This window comes from Hypanus sabinus, chromosome 31, assembly GCF_030144855.1.
Source record: "Hypanus sabinus isolate sHypSab1 chromosome 31, sHypSab1.hap1, whole genome shotgun sequence".
Taxonomy (NCBI): domain Eukaryota; kingdom Metazoa; phylum Chordata; class Chondrichthyes; order Myliobatiformes; family Dasyatidae; genus Hypanus; species Hypanus sabinus.
The window spans coordinates 4,995,986-5,021,204 of record NC_082736.1 but is presented as its reverse complement, the minus strand read 5'-3'; the positions used below and the strand labels follow the sequence as shown (position 1 = coordinate 5,021,204).

The 25,219-nt window shown below is 44.7% G+C and overlaps 1 protein-coding gene across 1 annotated transcript; it reads right to left on the bottom strand.

The window, feature by feature from the left end:
* Positions 1–16,627: 16,627 nt before the first annotated feature.
* On the bottom strand, positions 16,628–17,530 carry LOC132383629 (probable G-protein coupled receptor 139). The gene has a single exon (XM_059954824.1). It carries the CDS (start codon positions 17,528–17,530, stop codon positions 16,628–16,630), a length of 903 nt encoding a protein of 300 aa, XP_059810807.1.
* Between the last annotated feature and the right edge of the window lie 7,689 nt (positions 17,531–25,219).

Genomic DNA, 25,219 nt, shown 5'->3' with positions numbered 1-25,219 from the left:
AGTTTAATGGCAGAGAGAGAGAGAGAGAGAGAGAGAGAGAGAGAGAGAAATGAGAACAAACAGTGTAATACGTTTGTGTGGATGCCACGTAATGTGCCCCGGTACAAACCCACAACATAAAATATCAGACAGTACATAATGTGCGATTAAGTGATTACACTTTATAACTCTTACTTTGGCTCTGTGGTTAGTAGAGAACCAAAATATAAAATAAAATTTAAAAAGGCACCACTTTCAATAAAATAGTTCGGGCATATAAATCGTTGGAGCTCACGCAGCCAGTTCTCCTCAACCGAACAACCTCTGCCAAAAATGCCGCTGACACTCGAACCCTCCGATTCCCATCTCCGCCGTCCGGTAGTCTCCCCACTCTCCAAACACATCCTTCCTCTCGTTCCTCCTTGACCAAAAGCTCGCGAAAACCCAGTTTCCAGACATGCAAGAAAGAATAACATGCCTACCATCGGGTAACTACCCGTTATCTATAGTTGTAACCCAAACATCGCAGCTACAGAGAAACTATTTCATTAGCCTTAGCAGTTAACATTACTGAGAAACCTACACACTAAATCGAGTGGAAAAGCAAATTATGCAGGGTATATGGAGAGTCTGCAGAGGGATTATAGATTAGTTAAGTGAATGTGCAAAAGTCTGGCAGATGGAATACAATGTTGGTAAATGCCAGATCATCCACTTTGGAAGGAAAATGTAAAATCAGATTATTACTTAAAAGGTAAAAGATTGCAGCATGTTGCTGTGCAGAAGGACTTGGGATGCTGTGCATGAATCATTCAAGGTTGGTTTGTACCTGCAGCAGGCTGTCAAGAAGGCAACTGGAATGTTGGCCGTCATTGCTGCCGGGATTTCTTCCGAACATTTTGTCTTTTAACTTCTTTGGACTATTTTTACCTTACCTATTGTCTGTTTTTTTAAAAAAATCAAATTATGGTATAGTTTGCATTGTTGTAACTATGTGGTTTTGAGCAGGTCTTGTAGCTTTAGTTTTTGATCTTGTTTTTGTCTGGTGGATTTGGAGCTCCTTTCCGGGGAACGCGCTAAGACGGTAGCGCAATATTAATACGCAGCAGCCTCTCCGGACTCTGGATTGGGGATTGCCAAACGTTATGTGGATTTTCTGGTGTAGTCTGTTTTGTCATGTGTTTTGTTGATATCATTCTGGAGGAACGTTGTCTCATTTTTTAACTGCATCGCATTTGTGGTTTTTAAATGACAATAAACTGAATCTGAATTTGAATCTGAATTTAAGAGCAGGGAGGTTACTGGTGAGGTCATAGCTGGACTACTGCGTGTAGTTCTGGTCTCCTTACTTGAGGAAGGATATACTGGCTTTGGAGGCGGTGCAGAAGAAGGTTGCCAAGGTTGATTAAAGAGATGAGAAGGGTTAGACTATGAGGAAAGATTCAGTCACTTGGGATGGTACTCTCTGGAATTCGGAAGAATGAGAGGAGATCTTATAGGAACATATAAAATTATCAATGGGATAGATAAGACAGAGGCAGGAAAGTTCTTTCGACTGGTAGATGAGACTAGAACTAGGGGACATAGCCTCAAGATTTGGAGGAATAGATTTAGGATGGAGATGAGGAGGAATGGCTTTTCCCAGAGGGTGGTGAATCTGTGGAATTCTCTGCCCAATGAGGAAGTGGAGGTTACCTCAGTAAATATGTTTAAGGCAAAGTTGGATAGATTTTTGCATAGTAGGAGAATTAAGGGTTATGGGTTAAACGTAGGTAGGTAGGTAGGTAGAGATGATTCCATTCCCAGACCAGTCATGATCTTATTGCATCCCAGGGGGACCAATATCCTGGTAGGGAGGTTCGCTATGGCTACTGGGGAGAGTTTAAACTAGAATTGTTGGGGTGTGGGAACCGAACTGGGGAAGAGGAGGTCGGCTCACAAATAGAGAAAGCTTGTAGACAGTGCGAGAGGGGGGATAGGCTGGTGATAGAGAAGGGACATGTTCGGACCGAAGGTTTGAGATGTGTTTATTTTAAGGCAAAGAGTGTTGTGAACAAAACGGATGAGCTTAGAGCGTGGATCAGTACTTGGAGATCTGATGTGGTGGCCATTACAGAGACTTGGATGGTTCAGGGACAGGACTGGTTACTTCAAGTGCCAGGTTTTAGATGTTTCAGAAAGGACAGGGAGGGTGGGGGCGTGGCACTGTTGATCAGAGATAGTGTCACGGCTGTAGAAATGGTGGGCGCCATGGAGGGATTGTCTACAGATTCTCTGTGGGTGGAGCTTAGGAGCAGGAAGGGGTCAATAACTTTACAGAGTGTTTTTTATAGGCCGCCCAATAGTAACAGGGACATCGAGGAGCAGATAGGGAAACAGATCCTGGAAAGGTGTAATAATAACTGAGTTGTCGTGATGGGAGAGTTTAATTTCCCAGATATCGATTTGCATCTCCCTAGAGCAAGGGATTTAGATAGGGTGGAGATTATTAGGTGTGTTCAGGAAGGTTTCTTGACACAGTATACAAATAAGCCTACAAAAGGAGAGACTGTACTAGATCTGGTATTGGGAAATGAACCTGGTCAGGTGTCAGATCTCTCAGTGAGAGAGCATTTTGGTGATAGCGATCACAATTCTATCTCCGTTACAATGGCATTGGAGAGACATAGGAACAGACAAGTTAGGAAAGCGTGTAATTGGACTAAGGGTATCAGGTAGGAAATTGGGAGCTTAAATTGGAAACAGATGTTCTCAGAGAAAAGTACGGAAGAAATGTGGCAAATGGTCAGGGGCTATTTATGTGGAGTTCTGCATAGGTACGGCTCAATGAGACAGGGAAGTTATGTTAGGGTACAGGAACCATGGTGTCCAAAAGCTGTTGTAAATCTTGTCAAGAAGAAAAGAAAAGCTTACTAAACATTCAGAGAGCTAGGTAATGTTAGAGATCCAGAAGATTATAAGGCTAACAGGCAGGAGCTTAAGAAGGAAATTAGGAGAACCAGAAGGACCCATGAGAAGGCCTTGGTGGACAGGATTAAGAAAACCCCCAAGGCATTCTACAAGTATGTGAAGAGCAAGAGGATAAGATGTGAAAGAATAAGCCCTATCAAATATGACAGTGGGAAAGTGTGTATGGAACCGCTGGAAGTGGCAGAAGTAATTAATGAATACTTTACTTCGGTATTCAGTATGGAAAAAGATTGTAGTGATGACTTGCAACAGACTGAAAAGCTTGAGCATGTAGGTAGTTAGAAAAAGGATCTGTTGGAGCTTTTGGAAATCATCAAGTTGGATAAGTCGCTGGGACCGGATGGGATGTACCCCAGGGTAGTATGGGAGGGGTAGCGGAGCCTCTGGGGATGATCTTTGAATTATCAATAGGGACGGGACTGGTGCCAGAGGATTGGAGGGTTGCTGATATTGCTCCTTTATTCAAGAAAGGGAGGAGAGATAGCCCAGGAACTTATAGACCAGTGAGTCTTACTTCAGTGGTTGGTAATTTGATGGAGAAGATCCTGCGAGGCAGGATTTATGAACATTTCGAGAGGTATAATATGATTCGGGATAGTCAGCAAGGCTTTTTCAAGGGCAAGTCATGCCTTAGGAGCCTGATTGAATTCTTTAAGGATGTGACTAAACACATTGATGAAGGAAGAGCAGTAGAAGTAGTGCATATGGATTTCAGCAAGGGATTTGATAAGATACCCCATGCAAGGCTTATTGAGAAGGTAAAGAGGTATGGTATCCAAGGGGACATTGCTTTTTGAATAGAGAACTGGCTCGCCCACAGAAGGCAAAGAGTGGTTGTGGACGGGTCATATTCTGCATGAAGGTCGGTCACCAGTGCAGCGCCTCAGGGTTCTGTTCTGGCACCCTTACTCTTCATGATTTTTATAAATGACCTAGATGAGCAAGTGGAGGGATGGATTATTAAGTTTTCTGATGACACAAAGGTTGGAGGAGTAGTGGATAGTGTGGAGGGCTGTCAGAGGTTACAGAGGGACATTGATAGGATGCAAAACTGGGCTGAGAAGTGGCAGGTGGAGTTCAACCCAGCTAAGTGTGAAGTGGTTCATTCTGGTAGGTCAAATATGATGGCAGAATACAGTATTAATGGTAAGACATTTTCTTTCTTTTTCAATATTTTTATTGATTTCTTACATAAAAGAATACAGAGTACAGTCGGATATATAATATCTATCGATTACAATATATTGGAATCACAAATATAGTCTCATTACCCCATATCCATATAAATTAAATTTAAACATGTACAATGTCCTGGGTATGTTACTCAAAATGGCCTCTTTGGTTTGTTACAAGTAGGAATGTTTCTTTGTCGGATAAGTGTTTCTCTAGCCGTTGTTTCACTTTAGAATGGCTGATATGGTAATTGTATTCATTTGTTAATCAATGGGGAATGTCATTGTGTCTTGTGATGCTGGGAACTTGGGGGAGGGGTTTTCGCGGGTTTTTTGGGGAGAGGCCGAGGAAGACACGGAAGAAGGTGGACGTGTGCTGGACTGCTCGTAAGACCACCGGGGTGGTCCCAGGTGCGACGGCCGGATGGGTCGATTGGTTCGTTGATTGAGCTCCAACGAGTGCACTAAACAGACTGAACTTTGATAAGTGGCGCCTTTTGTTTTTTTTCCTTGTGTATATATATATTGTATTGCTTACTACTCTTTTTAATTTTAGTAAACTCTTTAAAGTGTATTTCATAACGGTATTTGTTGTGGATTTGATACTGTTGGCGGGCTCGAGGCGTAAACTCGATTCTCACAGCACCTGCGTGTACGGGAGGTGGGTTGGAGAGTGGCTGGACATATACCATATACATATACCAGCCTGTTGGGTAAGTGTTACAAACATAATACTGAAAAAAAGATAACTTTATTATACAAACAAATCTAAACCCACTATCAGAAAAATAAACTCAGCTGTTTGGTTAAAAAAAAAGAAAATGAAAGAATCCGTATCATATAGTAAAACATATTATTAGCCAATATCTGAGCTTAAATATTTTGAAAATAATTCAGAAAGGTCCCCACAATATTAAAAATTCTTGTCTAGGTTCAGAAATTGAACAGCGCATCTTCTCTAAATTTAAAAATGACGTTACATCATTTAAGCAATGAGTATGAGTTGGTGGAGTGGCATCCTTCCACTTAAGCAACAGAGCCCCCCTGACTATAAGAGAAATAAAAGCCAAAATGTGCAAATCATGTGTCTCCAAAATAATATAATTTCCTCCAACAATACCAAATAAGGCAGTCAAAGGATTAGTTTGAACATTTATTTTATAAGCGCCAAATTTTTTGGTATACTTCCTTCCAATATTTTTCAAGACTCGGACAAAACATATGAGTAAGTGCAGCTTCATCATTGTTACATCTATCACAATAGGGAGTTATATCAGAATAAAAACGAAACAGCTCATCTTTAGTCATGTAGGCCCTATGAACTACTTTAAATTGTAAAAGGGAATGACGGGCGCTTAACGATGAGGTATTAACCAATTTTAAAATATCATTCCGAGTATCCTCAGTCGTTGGAATCTGTAAATCTTGTTTGCAGTGATTTTTATTTTTGTCTAAAGGAATATTTCTCATTCCCAGCAACATACCATAAATATTAGATATAGATCCATTATGGAAGGATTTCAAATTAAAAATTGTATCAAATAAATTCTTATCCGGACTTTTAGGGAATGTGTGTACCTGAGAACGCAAAAAGTCTCTAATTTGTAAATATCAAAAGAAGTGGGTTTTGGGTCGGCTATACTTAGCTGACAGTTGTTCAAATGAAGAGAGACTACCTCCAACAAACAAATCCTGAAAACATTTAATACCCAATCTATTCCAGTCTTTTAAAATTACAACAGTCATAGAAGGTTTAAAAAATATTTAGAAAAAAATGGGACTTGAAAGTGAAAAGCACAATAAACCAAAATATTTTCTAAATTGTACCCAAATCCTCAAAGTGTGTTTAACTACAAAATTATGAATTAAGTTATTTAAAGATAAAGGAATTGAGGACCTGAGAAGAGAAATAATAGAAAATTTATTAACAGAATTAGCTTCTAAGGAAACCCTGACTAGACAGTCCTCTGGATTAATATAATATAACCAAAACGTGAGATTCCGTATATTGGCTGCCCAGTAATAAAACCTAAAATTAGGTAAGGCCAAACCTCCATTCTTTTTAGCTTTTTGAAATGAACTTTATTTAATCGAGACATTTAATTTTTCCTTATATCCAAAGCATAACAGAATCCAGAAAATCAAGAAAAGGATTTAGGAATAAAAACAGCTATGGCCTGAAATAAATATAAAAATATAGACAAAATACCCATTTTAATAGAATTAATTTGGCCAATCAATGATAAAGAGAAGGATGGTCAATTTGATAGTGCCTTCTTAACATAATTCAGAAGTCTCCCAGGGATATCATCAGATTCCCAGAAAGCAATAGCTAAAGGTTCTAAGAACAAATTAAAACGCGAAGGACTCAAAGGACAACCTTGTATAGTTCCACGTTGAAATCTAAAAGGTTTAAAATTCTGAGCGTGAGAATCTGAGCGGAGTGAGATAGATAAAGGAATTTAATCCATTGAATAAAATTGGGCCCGAAATTAAATTTTTCTGAAGTTTTAAATAAATAATTTTATTCAACCCGATCAACGGCTTTCTCAGCATTTAAGGCTATCAGACATTTCAAAATCTCTTTAGAAGGAGAATGAATAACATTCAATAATAATGAATATTAAAGTGGGAGCATCGATTTACGATAAATCCAGTCTGGTCATCAGAAATAATAGATGGCAAAAATATTTTCAACCCTACGAGCCAAGTTTTGGATAAAATTTTAGTATCAACATTATGTAAGGAAATTGGTCTATAAGATCATTCAGTTGGATACTTATTCTTTTTCAGAATAAGCGAAGTAGTCAAAAAAGAATTGTGGCAACCTACCTACCTAATTTAAAAGGGTCCGAAAGGACTGAATATAAGTGAGGTATAAGCAAAGAGGAAAAAGCCTTATAAAACTCTCCAGAAAATCCATCGGGACCCGAGGCCTTCCCTGAGTGCAAAGAGTGAACAACCTCGGCAACTACCTCGTAAGAAACGGGCTGAGCCAGCAAATTTCGAGTATCATCAGAAAGTGTAAGAATGTTTAATAGAACTAAGAAATTATTCATTACAGTATTATCGTTAGGAGGATCAGAAGTATAAAGTTTATAATAGAATTCTCTAAAAATATCGTTTAGTTTTAAACGATCAGATGCTTTATCTGCATGAGCTCTACGAATTTCTTTAATTTGTTGTTTAACTATAAAGGTCTTTAATTGGTTAGCCAATAGTTTACCCGTTTTATCTCCATAAACATAAAACTGACTTTTATCTTTTAAAAGTTGAGTTTCAATTGGTTAAGTTAAAAGCAGATCGTATTTAGTTTTAATTTATATAAAATAGGATCTGGAGCCAAAAAATATTTTTGGTCTAATTGTTTCAACTGATTCGCTAATTCAATTCTCTCTGTATTAGCTTTTTACTGAATGCTTGCGGTAAAAGAAATAATTTGTCCTCTATTAAAAGCCTTAAAAATATTCCATAAAATAAGACTAGAAGTCTCTTCTAGCGTATTCTCTTAAAGAAAGGAGTAAATTGTCTCGCCAAAAATTAAAACAAAATCCTTATCAGTTAACGGATTAAAATGTCAAAATCTGTTTATTTTGGAGACACCAGGAAGATTTAAGGATAAAAACACAGGAGCGTGATCTGATACAGAAATGTCTTTATATTCACAGGAATGAACCAATGGGATCAATTGACTATCAACAAGAAATAATCAGTCCTGGACTACGTATGCTGAACAGGAGAAAAAAATAAGTACTCTTTATCTGTTGGATGGGAAAAGTGCCAAATATTAACAATATGACATTTCATTAAAAAATTGGATAAAAGAGGCAGATCTACTAAAAGTCAATCATTTAAAAGATGAGCGATCTAAAGCAGGATCTAAAAACAGTTGAAGTCTCCTGCTGCAACCAGACACTTAAAACTGGTAAAAACGAAAAAAACGCTTTAAAAAAAACTTGAATAATCTATATTCGGGGCATGCAAATGAGCAAAAACCATTAATTTATTATCTAATTTCCCTGAGACTATAACAAAACGCCCATTGGTGACAGGCACTACATTATGTTGAACGAAATAAACTGAATTGTCTATAAGAATCGAAACTCCTCTGGCCATAGCCTGAAAGGAGGAATGAAAAGGGAAACCCTTCCAACGGCTAAAAAGACGTAAATTATCACATTTACAAACACGTATTTCATGTAAAAAGTAATTGAGACATTCAATTTCTTAATATAATTAAATATCTTATTACATTTCACAGGATGGTTTAATCCTTTCACATTAAAACTAAGTAAGTTAATAGCATGATCCATATTAAATATTATTTAGATGTTAGAATAAAAACTGCAGGAATGTATATTAAATCCAAACAATGAACTTTAAAATACAGTAACCAAGCAACAAATAAAGCTAAGAGAACCAAACAGCTGACAGAAAAGAAGAAATACACCCCCACCCCCCACCCAAAGAGAGAAAGTCGACCAAAGGGTAGTCGACAGCTAAACCTCCCACATCACCTCCCAAAACAATCTATTATTGGCTGAGCTCCAAAAAAATTTTCAAGGCTGACTGCATTCCAATAAGTCACAACAAAAGACAAAGCATAATTAAGCTTATTAAATAAACCTCATAAAAATACAGTATAAAATATTAAAAAGAACTAAGAAACGTCCTAACATATTAACTTGGAAAGTGTTATCTCAATGAAAACTTACTAATCTTAAATCCCTAATTTTCTAAGCAAAGAAACAAAAATACAAAAAAAATAGATACAAAGGTCTACCAAAAGTAAAAAAAATACACTTATTCATAGAAGAAGGTAATGAACAGTTAGACTGCTGATTCTAAAAACAGGATCCATCAGGCAACATAGATTTATTTAGGGAATTGTGGAACAGTTAAACTTTTGATACTGATTCGGAAATTTAAAAATCCTGCACCTCTTGAGTTGAACGGACCATTTCTGAGAGCCGTTTTTCAAGATGATTCTAAGACAAGCCGGTTTAAGAGAGGTTTTAAGACCTTTATTATACAATTCGGGCAGAAACTTTTTAAACTTGAAGCATTCATTCAACACCTCGGGTGAAAAATCCTCCACAATTCTGATTTTCTGACCTTCTTAATCAACCATACCTTTCGGACGATATCCGCGAATTAAAAGTTCCTTTGAAAGTCGTGAATACCGATTATCACTGAATGGGGTCGTTCTTCTGCAGAAGATCTTGGTCTATTTTAGGTAGAGATTTAAAAATATTCGGAAATAAGTTAGTCAAAAGCTTTGCAAAAAATCCCGTAGTTTGATTGCCTTCTATTAACTCCTTAAAATCCAAAATTCGTATATATTTTTTTCAGCTTCTATTTTCTAAGTTGATAACCTTCTGTCTTAATTTTTTATTAACCTTTGACTGTTTATCACAGATCTTTTCCAGGTCATCAATCTTCGCTCCAACATCGTCATTCTTGTTTTTTTAAACACAAAATGCTGGCAGAACTCAGCAGGTCAGTCAGCATCTATGGGAGGAGGTAGTGACTACACTTCGGGCCGAAACCCTTCATCAGGAGTGAAGTAACATGGGATGGTCGGGGGGGGGGGTAAGAAGTGGGGGGAGGGATGAAGTAGAGAGCTGGGAAGTGATAGGCTGGAGGGAAATGGGCTAGGGGGAAGGTGGAGAATTATGGGAAATAAAAGAGAAAGAAAGGTAGGGCTGAGGGGGGAGATTATAGTGAGGGGAGAGAAAAGAAAACCAGACTGAAATAATCGGGAGGTAAGGTATCGCTCCATCGACCTGCGTGTGGCTTCATCTTGACAGTAGAGGAGGCCATGGACAGACATATTGGAGTGGGAGTGGTCTGTGCAATTGAAGTGTGTGGCCACAGGGAGATACCGTCACTGCTGGAGGACCGAGCGCCGGTGTTTGGCGAAATGTTCTCCTAGTCTGCGGCGGGTCTCCCCAATGTATAAATGGCCGCATCGGGAGCACCGGATACGGTATATCACCCCAGTTGACTCGCAGGTGAAGTGGTGCCTCACCTGAAAGGACTGTCGGGGGCCTGGGATGGTGGTGAGGGAAGAAGTGTGGGGGCAGGTGTAGCACTTCTTCCGTTTGCACGGATGAGTGCCCGGAGGGAGGTCGGTGGGGAGGGATGGGAGGGATGAATGGACAAGGAAGTCGCGTAGGGAGCGATTCCTGCGGAAAGCCGAGAGTGGGGGTGGGGGGGAGGGAAAGATGTTGTTGGTGGTGGGATCACGTCGGAGGTGGCGGAAGTTACAGAGGATTATACATTGGATCTGTAGGCTGGTAGGGTGATAGGTGAGGACCAGGGGGACTCTATCCCTGGTGGGCTGGCGGGGGGATGGGGTGAGGGCAGAGGTGAGTGAAATACGGGAGACGCGATGGAGGGTAGAGTTGATAGTGGACGAAGGGAAGCCCCTTTCTTTAAAAATGGAAGACATCACCTTTGTCCTCGAATGAAAGGCCTCATCCTGAGAGCAGATGCGGTGGAAGCGGAGGAATTGAGAGAAAGAGATAGCATTTTTGCAGGAGACAGGGCGGGAGGAGGAATAGTCTAGGTAGCTCTGCGAGTCGCATTTTTTTATCCGTTCATCATGTTCACTTAAAGCTTTTTGAATAGAGTCCAATTTTACATCTATTTGTTTAAATTCATCGCTGAGTTGCCGGAATTTCTGCTGGAACTCCTCTGAAAGTTCATCTTGATGCTTCCGAAGTGCCTCCATAATAGATTCCAAAATTATAGGAGAGTCCTGTTCTTTTTTAGGAGCTTTGGGACTTCTCATCGTAAAACAGTAAGTTTTCAAAACAAGTTGGAAACGGTAAATTGAACAGAGTAGGAGTGGCTATAAAAACACTACTACTCCATTAACAGCCAGTAGAGTTTTGGTAGGTCAAATATGATGTCAGAATATAACATTAATGGTAAGATTCTTGGCGGTGTGGAGGATCAGAGGGATCTTGGGGTCCGAGCCCATAGGACGCTCAAAGCAGCTGCTCAGGTTGACTCTGTGGTTAAGAAGGCGTATAGTGTATTGGCCTTCATCAATTGTGGTATTTCAGAGCAGAGAGGTAATATGGAGCTATATAGGACCCTGGTTAGACCCCACTTGGAGTACTGTGCTCAGTTCTGGTCGCCTCACTAAAGGAAGGATGTGGATGCCATAGAAAGGGTGTAGAGGAGATTTACAAGGATGTTGCCTGGATTGGGGAGCATGCCTTATGAGAATAGGTTGAGTGAACTCAGCCTTTTCTCTTTGGAGCGACGGAGGATGAGGTGACCTGATAGAGGTGTATAAGATGATGAGAGGCATTGATCATGTGGATAGTCAGAGGCTTTTTCCCAGGGCTGAAATGGTTGCCACAAGAGGACACATGTTTAAGGTGCTGGGGAGTAGGTACAGAGGAGATGTCAGTGGTACGTTTTTTACTCAGAGAGTGGTGAGTGCGTGGAATGGGCTGTCGGTGACGGTGGTGGAGGCAGATACGATAGGGTCTTTTAAAAGACTTTTTGGACAGGCACGTGGAGCTCAGTAAAATAGAGGGCGATGGGTAAGCCTAGTAATTTCTAAGGTAGGGACATGTTTGGCACAACTTTGAGGGCCGAAGGGCCTGTATTGTGCTGGAGGTTTTCTATGTTTCTATGAATGGTGGAGTAGCCTCAATACACCAGATGGCTTTCCCGGCTCCCATTTCTTATGTTTCTATGTTCTTACGAGTGACGGAGGATGAGAGGTGACCTGATAGAGGTGTATAACATGATGAGAGGCTTTGATTATGTAACTAGCCGGAGTCTTTTTCTTAGGGCTGAAGTGTCTAAGGTGAGGGGGCTTAGTTTTAAGGTGCTTGGAAGTAGGTACAAGGGGGATTTCACAGGTAAGTTTATCACCCAGAGATAGTTGGTGTGTGGAATGCACTGCCAGTGGTAGAGGCGGATACAATAGGTCTTTTAAGAGACTTTTAGATAGGTGCATGGAGCTTAGGAAAATAGAGGTCTATGCGCTAGGGAAATTGTAGGCAGTTTCTTGAGTAGGTTGCGTGGTCGGCACAACATTGTGGGCCGAAGGGCCTGTGATGTGCTGTAGATTTCTATGTTCTACGGTGTGAGGCTGGAGTCTCCTCTACCTTCCTCCTGATGGCAGCAGCAGGAAGAAAGAATGTGCTGGGTGGTGGGAGTCCCTGATGATCGATACTACTTTCGAGAAGGGATGTTTCCTGTAGACGTTGACAATGGCGGTGAAGGTTTTACCCATGATGGACTGTGCAGTATCGACTAGTTTTCATTAGGCTGTTGCATTCAAGAGCTTTGGTGTTTCCACACCAGGATGTGACGCTTGCCAAACCTTTGCAGTCTCCGAAGGAAGAAGAGATCCTGCCATGCTTTCTTCATTATTGCACTTACGGGCCCAGTACTGGTCCTCACAAATAAGAACACTGAGTGATTTTAAGCTGCTGACCCTCTCCAGCTCTGATCCTCTGATTCATCGCCACCTTTGGCCTATAACAGTGGTGTGATCAGCAGACTTGAATATGGCCTTGTGGCTGTGTTCAGCCACGCAGTCATGGGTGTAAAGTGAGTGGAGCAGGGGGTTAAGCTGATGGAGATTGTGGAGGAGAAGCTGTTGCCAATCTGAGCTGACTGCAGTCTCCAAGTGAGGGAATCAGGGATCTAATTGCACAGTGAGATATTGAGGCAAAGCTCTGGAAGCTTATTGATTGCTTTAAATGAGATGATAGTATTGAATGGCGACCTGTAGTCGATAAAGAACATTACGATGTATGTCCGCTGTTCAGTTGTACCAGAGCTTTGTGAAGAGCCAATGTAGGCAAATTGGCGCGGAGCCAAGTCGCTTCCCAGGCAGGAGTTAATGTGTTTAATCACCAACCTCTCAAAACACTTCGTCGTTGTGGATGAAAGTGCTACTGGACAGTAGTCAGTGACGCAGGTCACCTTGTTCTTCTTGGGTAATAGTATAATTGAAGCAGCTGAGTACCACGGACAGCTAAATCAAGAGAACACTCCAGCCAGTTGATCATCACAGGTCAACATAACTCTCCAACTCCTGTCCTCAGTTCTTTCATTAATGAGGGACAATGTACTTAAACCTTTGCTTACATACTTCTGATGTCAGTTTCAAGGAGTTATGCATCTGTATTCCCAGATCCCTCTGTTTTACCATACTTGGCAGAGCTCTAATGCACACCATGCATGTTGTACAACAGTTTGTCCTCCCAAAGGGTAACACCTCACACTTTGCTGCAGTAAATTCTATCTTCCATTTCTCTAGCTGAATCAGAAACCACAACAAGACTCGATGATCTTCCTCGCTGTCCGCAGTGCCACCAATATTGATGTAATCTGCAAACTAGAGTCCTGAATGGTACGTTGCCTCCTGGGCGCCAAGGTCGGGGGTGTCCCGGGCCGAGTCCTCAGCATTGTCAAGTGAGAGAGCAAGTAGCCAGGGTGTGTGGTCCATGTAGGCTCCAACGTCATAGGTAGAAAGAATGACAACAAAGTCAGCTCAGGTGGTGAGGTTTTAACTTAAAGGACAGGACATCTGAATTGCTAACTGTGCCACGTGCCAGAAGTAAGAAGATTGTACTGTTTAACACAAGAGTAATAGTAAACGTATAAGGGAGGCCATCAGTTTCTGAGATCACAGGGCTCTCTTCCAGGGAAGATGGGTTGTACAGAAGGCAGTTTGCAACTGAACTGGAAGGGCCTAATATCCTTGCGGAAAGGCTTGGAAGTGCTGCACAGAGGGGTTTAAGCTAGAGTAGCAGGGGGATAGGAACGGGAGTACCCCAGCAGATAGTTGAGAGGTGGCGGGGACAGTTGTTATTCTGTATTCAGACAAAATCAGAAGTCAAAAGGCTGAGCATGATGCGACTGGTATTATAGACAGCTTGAGTCCGAGGGATTCAGAGAAACAAATTTGTAGACTGATTGCACTGGGTCAAAAAACATAGAGTTATTATAACAGGTAATTTTAAGTTTGGACATATTGGCTGGGACTCCCATACGGTAACACCTGATTTATTAAGGAATGGGACAGGGCAGGTGACAGAGGTTTGGGTAGGGGAACACTTTGCATCTAGTGATCTCAATGCCTTTAGTTTCAAGGTAAATATTGCAAAAAGATAGGTCAGGTCCGCGGGTTGAGGTTCTAAATTGGAGGGAAAACAAAACTATTTTAGTGGAATCAGAAAGGATCTGGCCAGTGTAGCTTGGGACAGGCTGCTTTCTGGCCAAACAATCTAGTTGGTAAGTGCGAGGCCATCAAAAGCGAAGTTTGGAGAGTACAAAGATCGCTTATGTCTGTCAGAGTAAAAGGGAAAGATAACAGGGTTAAGAAACATTGATTTTTAAGAGATATTGAGGCCCTGGTTAAGTAAAAACAGGAGGTGCATTGCAGGTTGGAACAAACAAGGTCCTTGTGGAAATGCAAGAGAGCACGAACAAAACAGTCTAACAAGCAAGGTGAAGCAGAGCCCGGAGGGATTCTATTGATGTGTTACGATAACGGGCCTCTAACGGACAAAACTGATCAGGATGGTCATTTATGAGTGGAGCCGAAAGAGAGAGGGGAGAACTTAAATGGATTTATGTAATCTAGTGACATCGTTAGATCGCATTTGGAATTTCCAGTTGGCGGACGATTTCCCTCCACGCCGCTCTGACATATTGGGAAATCACGTTGTGGCAAGTTACCGCAGTGGTTTGCCTTTGCCGCCTGCTGGGTGAGTTTAAAGAGATCGCCACCTGTTGCGGTGGATGACCCGGACGTCTCAATGCCTGTCGCGCTCTTAGCGCTCCAGAAACGCCTGCTGGCTGTCTTCCTTCTTGACCGTTGGACCATTAATCGGTCCCTTCCGCCCAATCTGCCATGGCCGGACTTCACACGCTGGGATTGGCAGACCCCCCCCCCCACCTCACCGAGGGTCGAAGACTCGTCGGCTACCCTCAACTGGTTTAGCCCGTCCGCCGAGACGGTTTACCGGGGTGTGGCCGCTGTGTGTGTCACAGCTACTTGGGGCCACAAGTGAGAGCTGAGCGCCAGGAGGGGACCAAAGGTGGACAAGCTGCCCTGAAAAAGGGCACCCCACTAGAGGTGCTACCCCTCCCTAGACACCCCATACACTCCATAGAAGGGAAGTAAAATACAGTGATGTCATGGACTGTGTTCAGAGGAGGAGATGTTTGCTCTCTTGAGTCAAATGTATGTGGAGAGGATGTTTCCCATGGTGTGGATATCCAGAACTAGAGGGCGCAGCCTGAAAACTGAGGGGCCATCTTTTAGAGCAGAGGTAAGGTGGATGTTTTGCCAGAGAGTGGTGAATCTGTGAAATGCTCTGCCACAGACTGCGGTGGAGGTCATGCCCGTGGGTAGATTTAAGGCGGAAGTTGATTGGGCAGGACGTCGAATAGCAGTGCCACTCGCTTCTGATCGCTGACACACACAGACTCCTGGCACACTGCTAGTGACTTCCACAGTGAAGACAGATGCAAAGTACCCATTAAGCTCATCTGCCATTTCTTTGTCCCCATTACTACCTCACCTCACCAGCATCATTTTCCAGTGATCCAATATCAACTCGCCCCTCTTTTACTCTTTGTATCTAACGGGGAGGGGGGGGGGGCTTTTAGTCTCCTGCTTCACATTTTTGGCTAGTTTGACCTCATATTTCATCTTTTCCCCTCTTCTAGTCTTTTTAGTTGCCTTTTGTTTGATTTTGAAAGCTTCCCACTCAGTTTTGCTACCTTATATGCCATTCCTTTGGCTTTCATGCAGCCCTTAACTGCCCTTGTTAGCCACCCCCTGCCATTTGAGAAATTATTCTTCTGTGGGACATATCTATCCAGCGCTTTGTGATACTATTGCAAGAAACTTCAGCCACCTCGACCTGCCGTTGCCCCCGCCATAATGTCCCTCCTATCCACTTGGGCAAACCCACGTCTTTTAAATTTCCTTTTCCCCACTGGTGCAAGTGACTTATGCTTCCCGCCCAGCAACTGCAGTATGAATTCAATCACATCATGATCACCGCCTCTTAAGGGTCCTTTGACATTAAGCGCCGTAATAAGATCCGGGTTATTGCGCAGACCCAAACTAAGATAGCCTTTCGCCGGAAGATGGACCGCCTCTACAGTGCGCAAATGCCCCACATCTGATGTCTCGTCCGCATTCAGCGTTGCAGCTAATTTTCTCCAGGAGTCAGGGAAGAGTCACGTTCCAGGGAACGGTAATCCAGGGAAGTGGAACGGAAATCTACTCCCGGATCACACCAGGACCGAAAAGCAAAGCTTTTTCCAATGTGACTGCGCTGAGATTTACCGTACCTCACATCAATGGCACCGCTCCCCGTTTTCTCTGAATTAACTTGGCTCCGACTGATTGACACGTCACGCGACACACGCTCGAGCTACGCGGATTGTGGGTCATATTTAAAGGATTCAAATTAAATTTATTTGAACTCACAACAAAACACGCAGTTCTACTTGTGTGTCACTTTGCAAAGCCGGCCATTTAACGTGGCCAGATCTTTTATCCCATTCTTCAGCTGCTCCCTGAATTTCCTCTGGGACAGGGTGTAGATGCACGTGTTGGTGCAGGTGCAGAGAAACTGCAGCATGAAGGCACACTGTTGCAGGATGTACGTCGGGGTACTCAGATATCGGTCTGTGTAAAAGTAGTTCTGAGCTTGCCAGTTAGTGGTGTACACGATCAGGGGGATCCACAACACGATGAAATTGGCCGACAGAGCGAACAGCAATATCACCGACTTCCTGCGGTTCTCCACCTCCGGATCCTTCTTGTCCCTGCTGCCGCTCCTGAGCCCCCGGCGGACTCTGTTCGACGCTACTATATGGCTGACTGTTAAAGTATTGAATAGTAGAATTAATCCGATCGGCAATAAAGTTGTACTGATACTGTTAAACAACTGGTATGCTTTCCACGCTGGTAAAGTCATGTAGTCCGCTTTGATCATGCAGCGCCAGGGAACGTTGTCAATGATGAGGTATGGATCTACCGTAAAGTAAAATGGAACACGCCTCGCACAGCTCCCCAAACCCACAATCGCGATCACCACGGTCGCTGTCCTCTCGGAGCAGTACCGTTCCCGCAGCTTCTGGCTGCAGATCGCAATGCAGCGATCGAACGTGAAAGCCACCGTGAGCCAAACAGAACAGTCCATGGCTGCGAGCCTCAGGACAAATACCACGGCGCAGATCGGGGTAATGAGCAAAGGAGCGGCATAAACATAAATATTATTGATCTGATCGATAACGACAGCGACGACAGTGCACATTAAGTCAGCCGCTGCCATCCCCACCAGGTAACGGGAGATGCACTTGGAGAGACCGCATTTTCCTCGACTCAAGATTACAATCGCCATTAGATTAACTGCGGGGAAGGAAAAGAGAAGTAGTTTCACTTGCACGTTTCAAAGTCACATTTCCTGACTGATGCCTTTCGGTAACCTTTTCACAGAGTTGCTTGGAGTGTTCTTTTGTCGTCATGGAGTAGTTTTTGCCAGGATACTGACCTTCCAGATACCCGTGTATTTTTTTACAATCCATTGAAACTCTTTGAATGCAAGTAGTAATCTCTATTCAACTATTTATATGACTTCTAAAACCAGTTAGCTACACCAGTGATGATTTGGTGTGTCATATTAAAGGGGGGGGGGTGAATACTTACGCAATCAATTATTTTGTGCTGTATATTTGTAATTAATTCAGTTCCCGCTTTAGAGATCTGTTTTCACTTTGGCACCAAAGGGTCTTTTTCTGTTGATCAGTTTCAAAAACGGCAAATTAAATCGACTGTGGCTCATTGTTGGGACACACGAAAACATGAAAACTTGCAAGGGGGGGGGGGTTTGAAAATGTTTTATAAGCGCTGTAAGCAATGACGCAGCCTATTGGGCCTTGTTGTGTGTCTTTTAAAAAAAGAACGTCTTGCGATAGGGAGGACAAGAGGTCACCCTCGCCGCGAAACTGAAACTGCAGTTCATCACCGTAACTGAATCGGTTAAGCTGACATTGCAAACTCGGTGAGGGTGACAGCACTAATTATGCACGTAAAGCGCTGGAGGAATTGAACCGGTCAGCCAGCATCCATGGAGGCGAATGAACTGTCGGCGCTTCATCGGGACTGGAAAGGACATGGGTAAAAGGGTCGGGGAGTGGGGGGAGTACAACCTGGCAAGGGAAGGCGGGTGCGTGCGAATTGATTGAAGCGTGTCGGAGGATTTGTCAGGGCAGAGGGATCAGGGTCAGGATCTTGTGAGAGTGAGGGCATTGATGGCCACGGCTGGGGTCCCCGACACTCGGCACGGTGACGGTCCTAAATTCTCCGACGGAATTAAGAGCAGGGTTTTACACTTCATCTTACAGACCCGTCTAGAAAGGGCCCATAAGTCATCCAGCGACAACTGCCCGGGATGGTGAACGCGGAGAACATGTGAGCGTGGCATGGGAGGCTGAGAGGAAGGGGCTGCTTGGGATACGGATGCTCAAAAAGCTGGCGAATCCCTTGCTCCATGTGCGATATGGATGTAGCCGCAGCGTATCTAACGACGGAGGAGTTCGAGGTGACATTAGCAATTAGGATAGCACTGCAGATGGACGCGTTTGTGTGAGACCGAAGCACAGTACTTCGGGATGGCAGTTCCATAGTAGATTGGTTACAGCGTAACACAGCGGAGGCAGTTATGACACTTTAATCGCCTATACCGAAATTCACCGGAGATGAGAGTGCGAAAGCCCGGATTAAATAGTCATCTGGACCGTTCAGTACAACCTGCACCTGACGTCTTTATTTCGAAAGGTGCCCGTAATGTCAGGGAAATGTATACCACAGACATCTTGGAATTCTTTTTTCTTCGCAAACATCCACAAAAACAGGAGTGTCCCAAAGAATGAATGACAGTTAAATGTTATATCCGAAAGCTCTCCCGCCCCTGCCCCGCACGCGTAAGGGGCAGCAAACAGCGACGCCCTCCCCCACCAGCTTAAAGCATTGTCACCCTGCACCGAGCAAAGCATCAACAAAGACACAGGCATGTGGTACCTCAAGGACTACTCATTCACCAGGTAACTGGACACACCACAGGGTCCCTCTCCCTAATAAGCGAAAAGGACTCGTCCCCGTTTCACAGCGAGGGCGGAGACATAGCAAACAACTGGCCGCATTATGCTGTTCAAAGTCTGCTGCGTCGCTTTTTCCGAGCTCTGTGCCCAAAGGACTCGGGTCTCCGGGCACACAGCCAGCGGCCAGCTCGCTCCTGTGGACCTCGAGCGCGCAAGCCCCCCAGAGCCACGAAAATCCGGCACCCTGGCTCTGGGGTCGGGCGATTCCCGGCCGCGTCCTTGGGATATCGAAAAGCGAGACCCCCGAGAGCGGGTCACATTTCCAGCAAAGAACCGAAGTCAGAGTATGACTCCGGGTCAGGGTCTTTAAAAGACCTTGAGACGGTAATAAAGAGATAGCAATAGAGCTGTTTCCGAGGATGCAAGCAAATGAGTTAGGCGCCATCATCCTCAGCTCCCCCTTCCGAATTTTAGCACGGAAAGTGGAGCAGCCGTGACAGAGACACTCGGAAAAATGGAGGGACTGAGGCAGATTAATGAGGAAAACGCGAAAATCAGGGCTTTGAGTTCACAGGGGAGGGCAGGATATATTAAATTAAAATGACGAAGATAGCATCGGAAGTAATTTCTGGCTAAACCGCAGAGAAATCCTGGCTCTGCTGAAGGCAGGCGGGAAAATGACGAGCTGCCGGTATTTCCACGGGAAGCACTTGGCAAGCTGAGAGTGACGAATAAGAAAGTTGAGCCTCGAGCCCATCCCGAGGCCCAGGCTGAGGAAGAACGGAAAGTGGGCAGAATGATTGATAGCAGGGGTCCGGAGTGCCGGAGCGCTCCCCAGCCCGTCGCAGAGGAATTCAGTCAGAGTGATACGCCCTGTCTCCAACAGCGGAACACGAACCCTTATGGAGTAATGGCCGTGGTGGGAGGTGAACAAGCCAAGGGGGCAGCGCATTCGGCCAGCAGTGGAAACCCCTTCGTCGGATGCCTGACCCGGTGCGCGTAGAGGGCGTAGGGGGAACTAAGGCAAAGACACGAGAAACAGCGATCCGATTGACTGAGGGGATGGACAGCCGCTGCAGACCCGTGCACTGGTGGCTGCCTTGCCTGCAAAATGTAATAAGGGTTGATGCACAGCAAGGCCAGGCATTGAAGACTAACTTGGGAAAAGGTAAAACTGGAACATGTACAGGGATGAATGCACACCAGGGACAGACAATCTGCATTTGGCACTCTAAAGGCGACACTATTGGCGGGATGACCGAAATGGCATTAGCGGCACCCAGTGTCGTGGCCTGCACATGGGGTATCGCGAGGGCATTCAGACACAATGGTATGATCAGAGTGTAGAAATGCTGACGAAGGAGTGAAGAGTTCATGCGACAGCTGGAGGCTGCTGAATAAATCAGCCCCTCCGCTCGCTGCTGGCGCGGCCGGTATTTTGACTTCCGTGGAGAGAACGTCATTCGGTACGCTGTAATAGATCTAGTTAATGTACTCTAGTCCGGGCATACCAGACTACCAGCCCAGAATCCCGTGCGATGGGGCAATAGGCACATCACGTGGCTGACCATCTGGGCATGCGTGGTACAACGGCATGCGCGAAACAACGAAAAAAAACACACACGCGATTAGGAGAGGACATGACAAAGGAAGTTGTTACTGCATTGAAGCCAAAATCTTCAGATGCTGGAAAATGTGTGTTGCTGCATTCGATGTTTGTGAGAAGGTCCGAAGGAGAGCCCTCACTGACAGACCCAGCAGATCAGTTACATCGGACCCCTTCCACAGCAGCAGCGGCTTGCCCACTGCGGGTGACACCCACGCAGGTCACTTAATGAACGCAAGTTGATTTGGATCGCGCACTGAACGGACTGGAAAAGTCAAACTGTTGTTATGCGCACCCGCGAGAAATACAATTGGATATTTCAGGACAAGCTGTGAAAGACGGGGCTTTCTGCGAAGAATTATTTTGATGTATCGCAAACCGTTCTATCCCACGGCGTCAGGACTGATGGAGAGAATGAATGGACTTTTGAAGCAATAGATTTGACTGTTAACGCCAACCCACAGGAGTGGCTGACGGCATGAAGTCAGGCTTCGCGCACTATGAATAACTTCCCCTTACCCCATGGGTCACCCATGATTCAAATTGATGAAGTGTTCTCTTGAACCTGAGGAAGAGGTGGGCAGCGGGGAAATGATTGTGGGTGAAAGGTAACATCCGTTTTGCTACGGGGAGATTGGAGCGCACGGAGACGTTAACCTGACTGGGTATCACACAACGGAAAGAGCAACTGGTGTGCGTAAACGGGGGGAAATTAACAAAACTGTTATGATGGGCTCAGAGTCAGAATCAGGTTTATCATTCTCCGGCATGTGTCGTAAATTTCTTTTTAAACTTAGCAGCGGCAGTTCAATGCAACAAAGAAAACAAACAAATAAATAATGAATTACAGTGAGCATGTAACTGTATATTGAATAGATTTTAAATAGTACAAGAACAGAAATAGTGATCACGGGTTCAATGTCCATTTAGAAATCTGATGGCAGAGGGGGAAAAGCTATTCCTGAATCTCTGAGAGTGTCTCTTCGGGCTTCTCTACCCCCTGTCTGATGGTAACAATGGGAACAATGTTCTGGGTGATGGGGGCCCTTAATAATCGGCACTGCCTTCCCGAGGCACCGCTCCTTGACGAAGTCTTGGGTACTACGGAGGCCAGTATCCAAGATGGAGCTGACTAAATTGACAACTTTCTGTAGTTTATTTTGGTTCTGCGCAGCAGCCCCGCACCCCACCCCAGCGATGCAACCTGTCTGAATGCCTGCGACATATATAGAAGATCTCGAGTGTTTTAGTTAACAGTTGAAATCCCCTCTGAGAGTATATCCTTTCGTGTTAAGCTCCCAACTATGACCTTCTTTCAGCCACGGCTCAGTACCGAGCAATTTGTAATTGCGCCCCGAGTTTGTCCACCTTAATCCAAATGCTATATGTATTTAAATACAGCACCTTTAGTCGCGCATTCTTTGCCCTTTTCCATTTTGCCTCTGTGGTGCCAATTAACTCTGTCTGCATTTGTACCCAGTCACTGGCTTGTCCTTCCTTCTATTCATGTTATACCCACCATCTAATCTTGAACCTGCTGGTGCATCCTGAACTCTATCATACTGGTTCCCATCCCTCTGCCACTCTCAGCAGCCAATCTTCCCACAGGAATTCGTGCAACTCGTCCCTTTTGTACAGGTCCCATCTGCCCCCGAGGAGGTCCCAATTATCCGGACATCTGAATCCTTGCCCCCTGCTCTTAACATGCATCACGACATCTAGCTGCTCACACTCCCTTTTCAGGATATTATGGACGCGTCTCTAAACATCTCGGACCCTGGCACCCAGGGGACAAAATACCATCCATGCTCCCTTGTCCCGCCACGGAATCACCTATCTGTCTCCCTGACTATAGAGTCCTGTATTACTGCTGCCATCCTCTTCAGTTCCTCTTCCGAGCCACAGGGCCAGACTCCGTGCCAGAGGGACGGCCTCTGCTGCTTCCCCAAGGCAGGTCCTCGCCCCAACAGTACTCACACAGGAGTGACAGCCTCCCTGTAGCTCCTGACTATCACTGCTTCACTCTCACTCACAAGCCGAAGGTCATCGGGCTGCTGCTCCAGTCCCTAGCACGTTCTCTAAGGAGCTGCACCTTGATGCACCTGGCGCAGATGTGGCCATCGGGGAGTCAATAGACAATAGGTGCAGAAGTAGACCATTCGGCCCTTCGAGCCTGCACCGCCATTTTGAGGTCATGGCTGATCATCTACTATAAATACCCGGTTCCTGCCTTGTCCCCATATCCCTTGATTCCCCTATCCATAAGATACCTATCTAGCTCCTTCTTGAAAACATCCTGAGAATTGGCCCCCACTGCTTTCCGAGGCAGTGCATTCCACACCCCCACAACTCTCTGGGAGAAGAAGTTTTTCCTTAACTCTGTCCTAAATGACCTACCCCTTATTCTCAAACCATGCCATCTGGTACTGGACTCTCCCAGCATCTGGAACATATTTCCTGCCTCTCTCTTGTCCAATCCCTTAATAATATTATATGTTGCAATCAGGTCCCCTCTCCATCTCCTTAATCCCAGCGTGTACAAGCCCAGTCTCTCTAACCTCTCTGCGTAAGACAGTCCTGACATCCCAAGAATTAACCTCGTGAATCTACGCTGCACTTCCTCTACAGCCAGGATGTCCTTCCTTGACCCTGGAGACCAAAACTGTACACAATACTCCAGGTGTGGTCTCACCAGGGCCCTGTACAAATGCAAAAAGGATTTCCTTGCTCTTGTACTGAATTCCCTTTGTAATAATGGCCAACATTCCATTAGCCTTCTGGAAATCCCACATCTGACACCCAGAACCGAACTCAAGCTCTGTACAAATACCTCAGATTCTCTCTGGAGTTAAATAAAAAAATAAGGAATGGACTTACCTAGACTCCGCCTGTTCTCAGCAAAGCCTTACTACTCTGACTCAGGACTACTCCACAGACGACCGCTCCCGTGATGACTGCTCCACTTGCCGGCACCTCTCTTTCATACGGGCGGGGCTTTTAAAAGTCCTTTATCGGAATGCAGCTGTCGCGCCTGCGCAGTACGCCAATCAGCGACTCCCGTCGACAAACTTGCTGCTTTCTCCAGCTGTGTGTCGGACCTGCGCGGGAATGCTCCTGCTGCGCCTGCGCAGAACTCCAATCCGATAGTGCAAATGCTTGCAGAATTTCCGCAACCCCCCCCACCCCCCCACCCCACCACAGGCTGCGTGATACCATAACTGGAGGTGATAGGGAGGAAGCTGAAGTAGACTCTGAGAGGATACTTCTTCACTCAACGTGGTGAGAGAGGGGAAAGGGCCGCCAGCGGAAGTGGGAGATAAGTGTTAAATTGTCACATTCAATGGAAGCCCAGAAGTTACATGGATGACAGAGACAAAGGGGTGGAGGTCGTGTCTGTGATCCGGATGCAGGAAGAGAGATTTCAGCAAAGGACCGGCGAGGAATGCATGAGCTAACGGGCTTGTTTCGGAGCTGCAGCATCCAAGATTAACTTGGACAGATATTAAAAAGAGGCTTTCGTTTTTGAAGCACACACAAAATACTGGTGGAACGCAGCATCTATGGGAAGAAGCACTGTCGGCAGCATTTATCTGATATAAAAAAAGATCTGCACTTTGCAGAATAAATAGGAAGCTTCTCGTAAGAAAGGCATCGATAGCAAAGGTTTTCCCTTCCTTGCTGTACACGCACAGGCAGGACAATATATACCGATAATGCTGTGGAAGGTGAGGCGAGGTAAAATGCTGGAACAATATCAAGGTCAGCACCAACTCAATTGCTACAATTGAACATTACAGGAGATTAACAATGCCAAAGGAGACCCGTACGCTTGAACCCCGAACGATCTGAAACCGCTTCTCTCCTGAGGCACCAAGAGTAGAGGTTTGTACGGCAATTGTTCTGCAGTGCAGCAGATGGTGCGGGAAGAACAACGCTCACACAGACTACCAGCTCCGTTCGCTTACCAGGGATACCAAGCGCTGCCAGGACAGGATAGTAAACACTCGCGATGGAGTAAATTGCTGGATATCCCATTTTCGGAGTGAATCAGCGATCAGTTTAAAATGCTCCAGCTGCCGTATCTATTTATTTGGCGTTTGTTTTGTTGTCTCCTTATACGGGAGAGGAAAGCGCGCTCTGGCAATTAATCAGCCCAGCTGGTTTGTCACGTCAGTGCCGGTCCACCGAACAAACACCTCGGTAATCGTTTCCCCATCTTGCAAAGAAAATCGCTCCCTGAGGAGATCACGAAATGATAATTATGTCCAAGTTGGTTTACTCACGCTTTCAAATGAGAACGCTCTACGTCATTTCTCGTCTACAGACACTTGGGGCTGTTCAAATAGAATAATTCTTCGGCTGAATGTTTTAACACAGTGAGCCT

What these genes read in the sequence shown, in the direction of transcription:
- LOC132383629 (XM_059954824.1), bottom strand. Translation starts at nt 17,530, where the DNA reads ATGGCGATTGTAATCTTGAGTCGAGGAAAATGCGGTCTCTCCAAGTGC.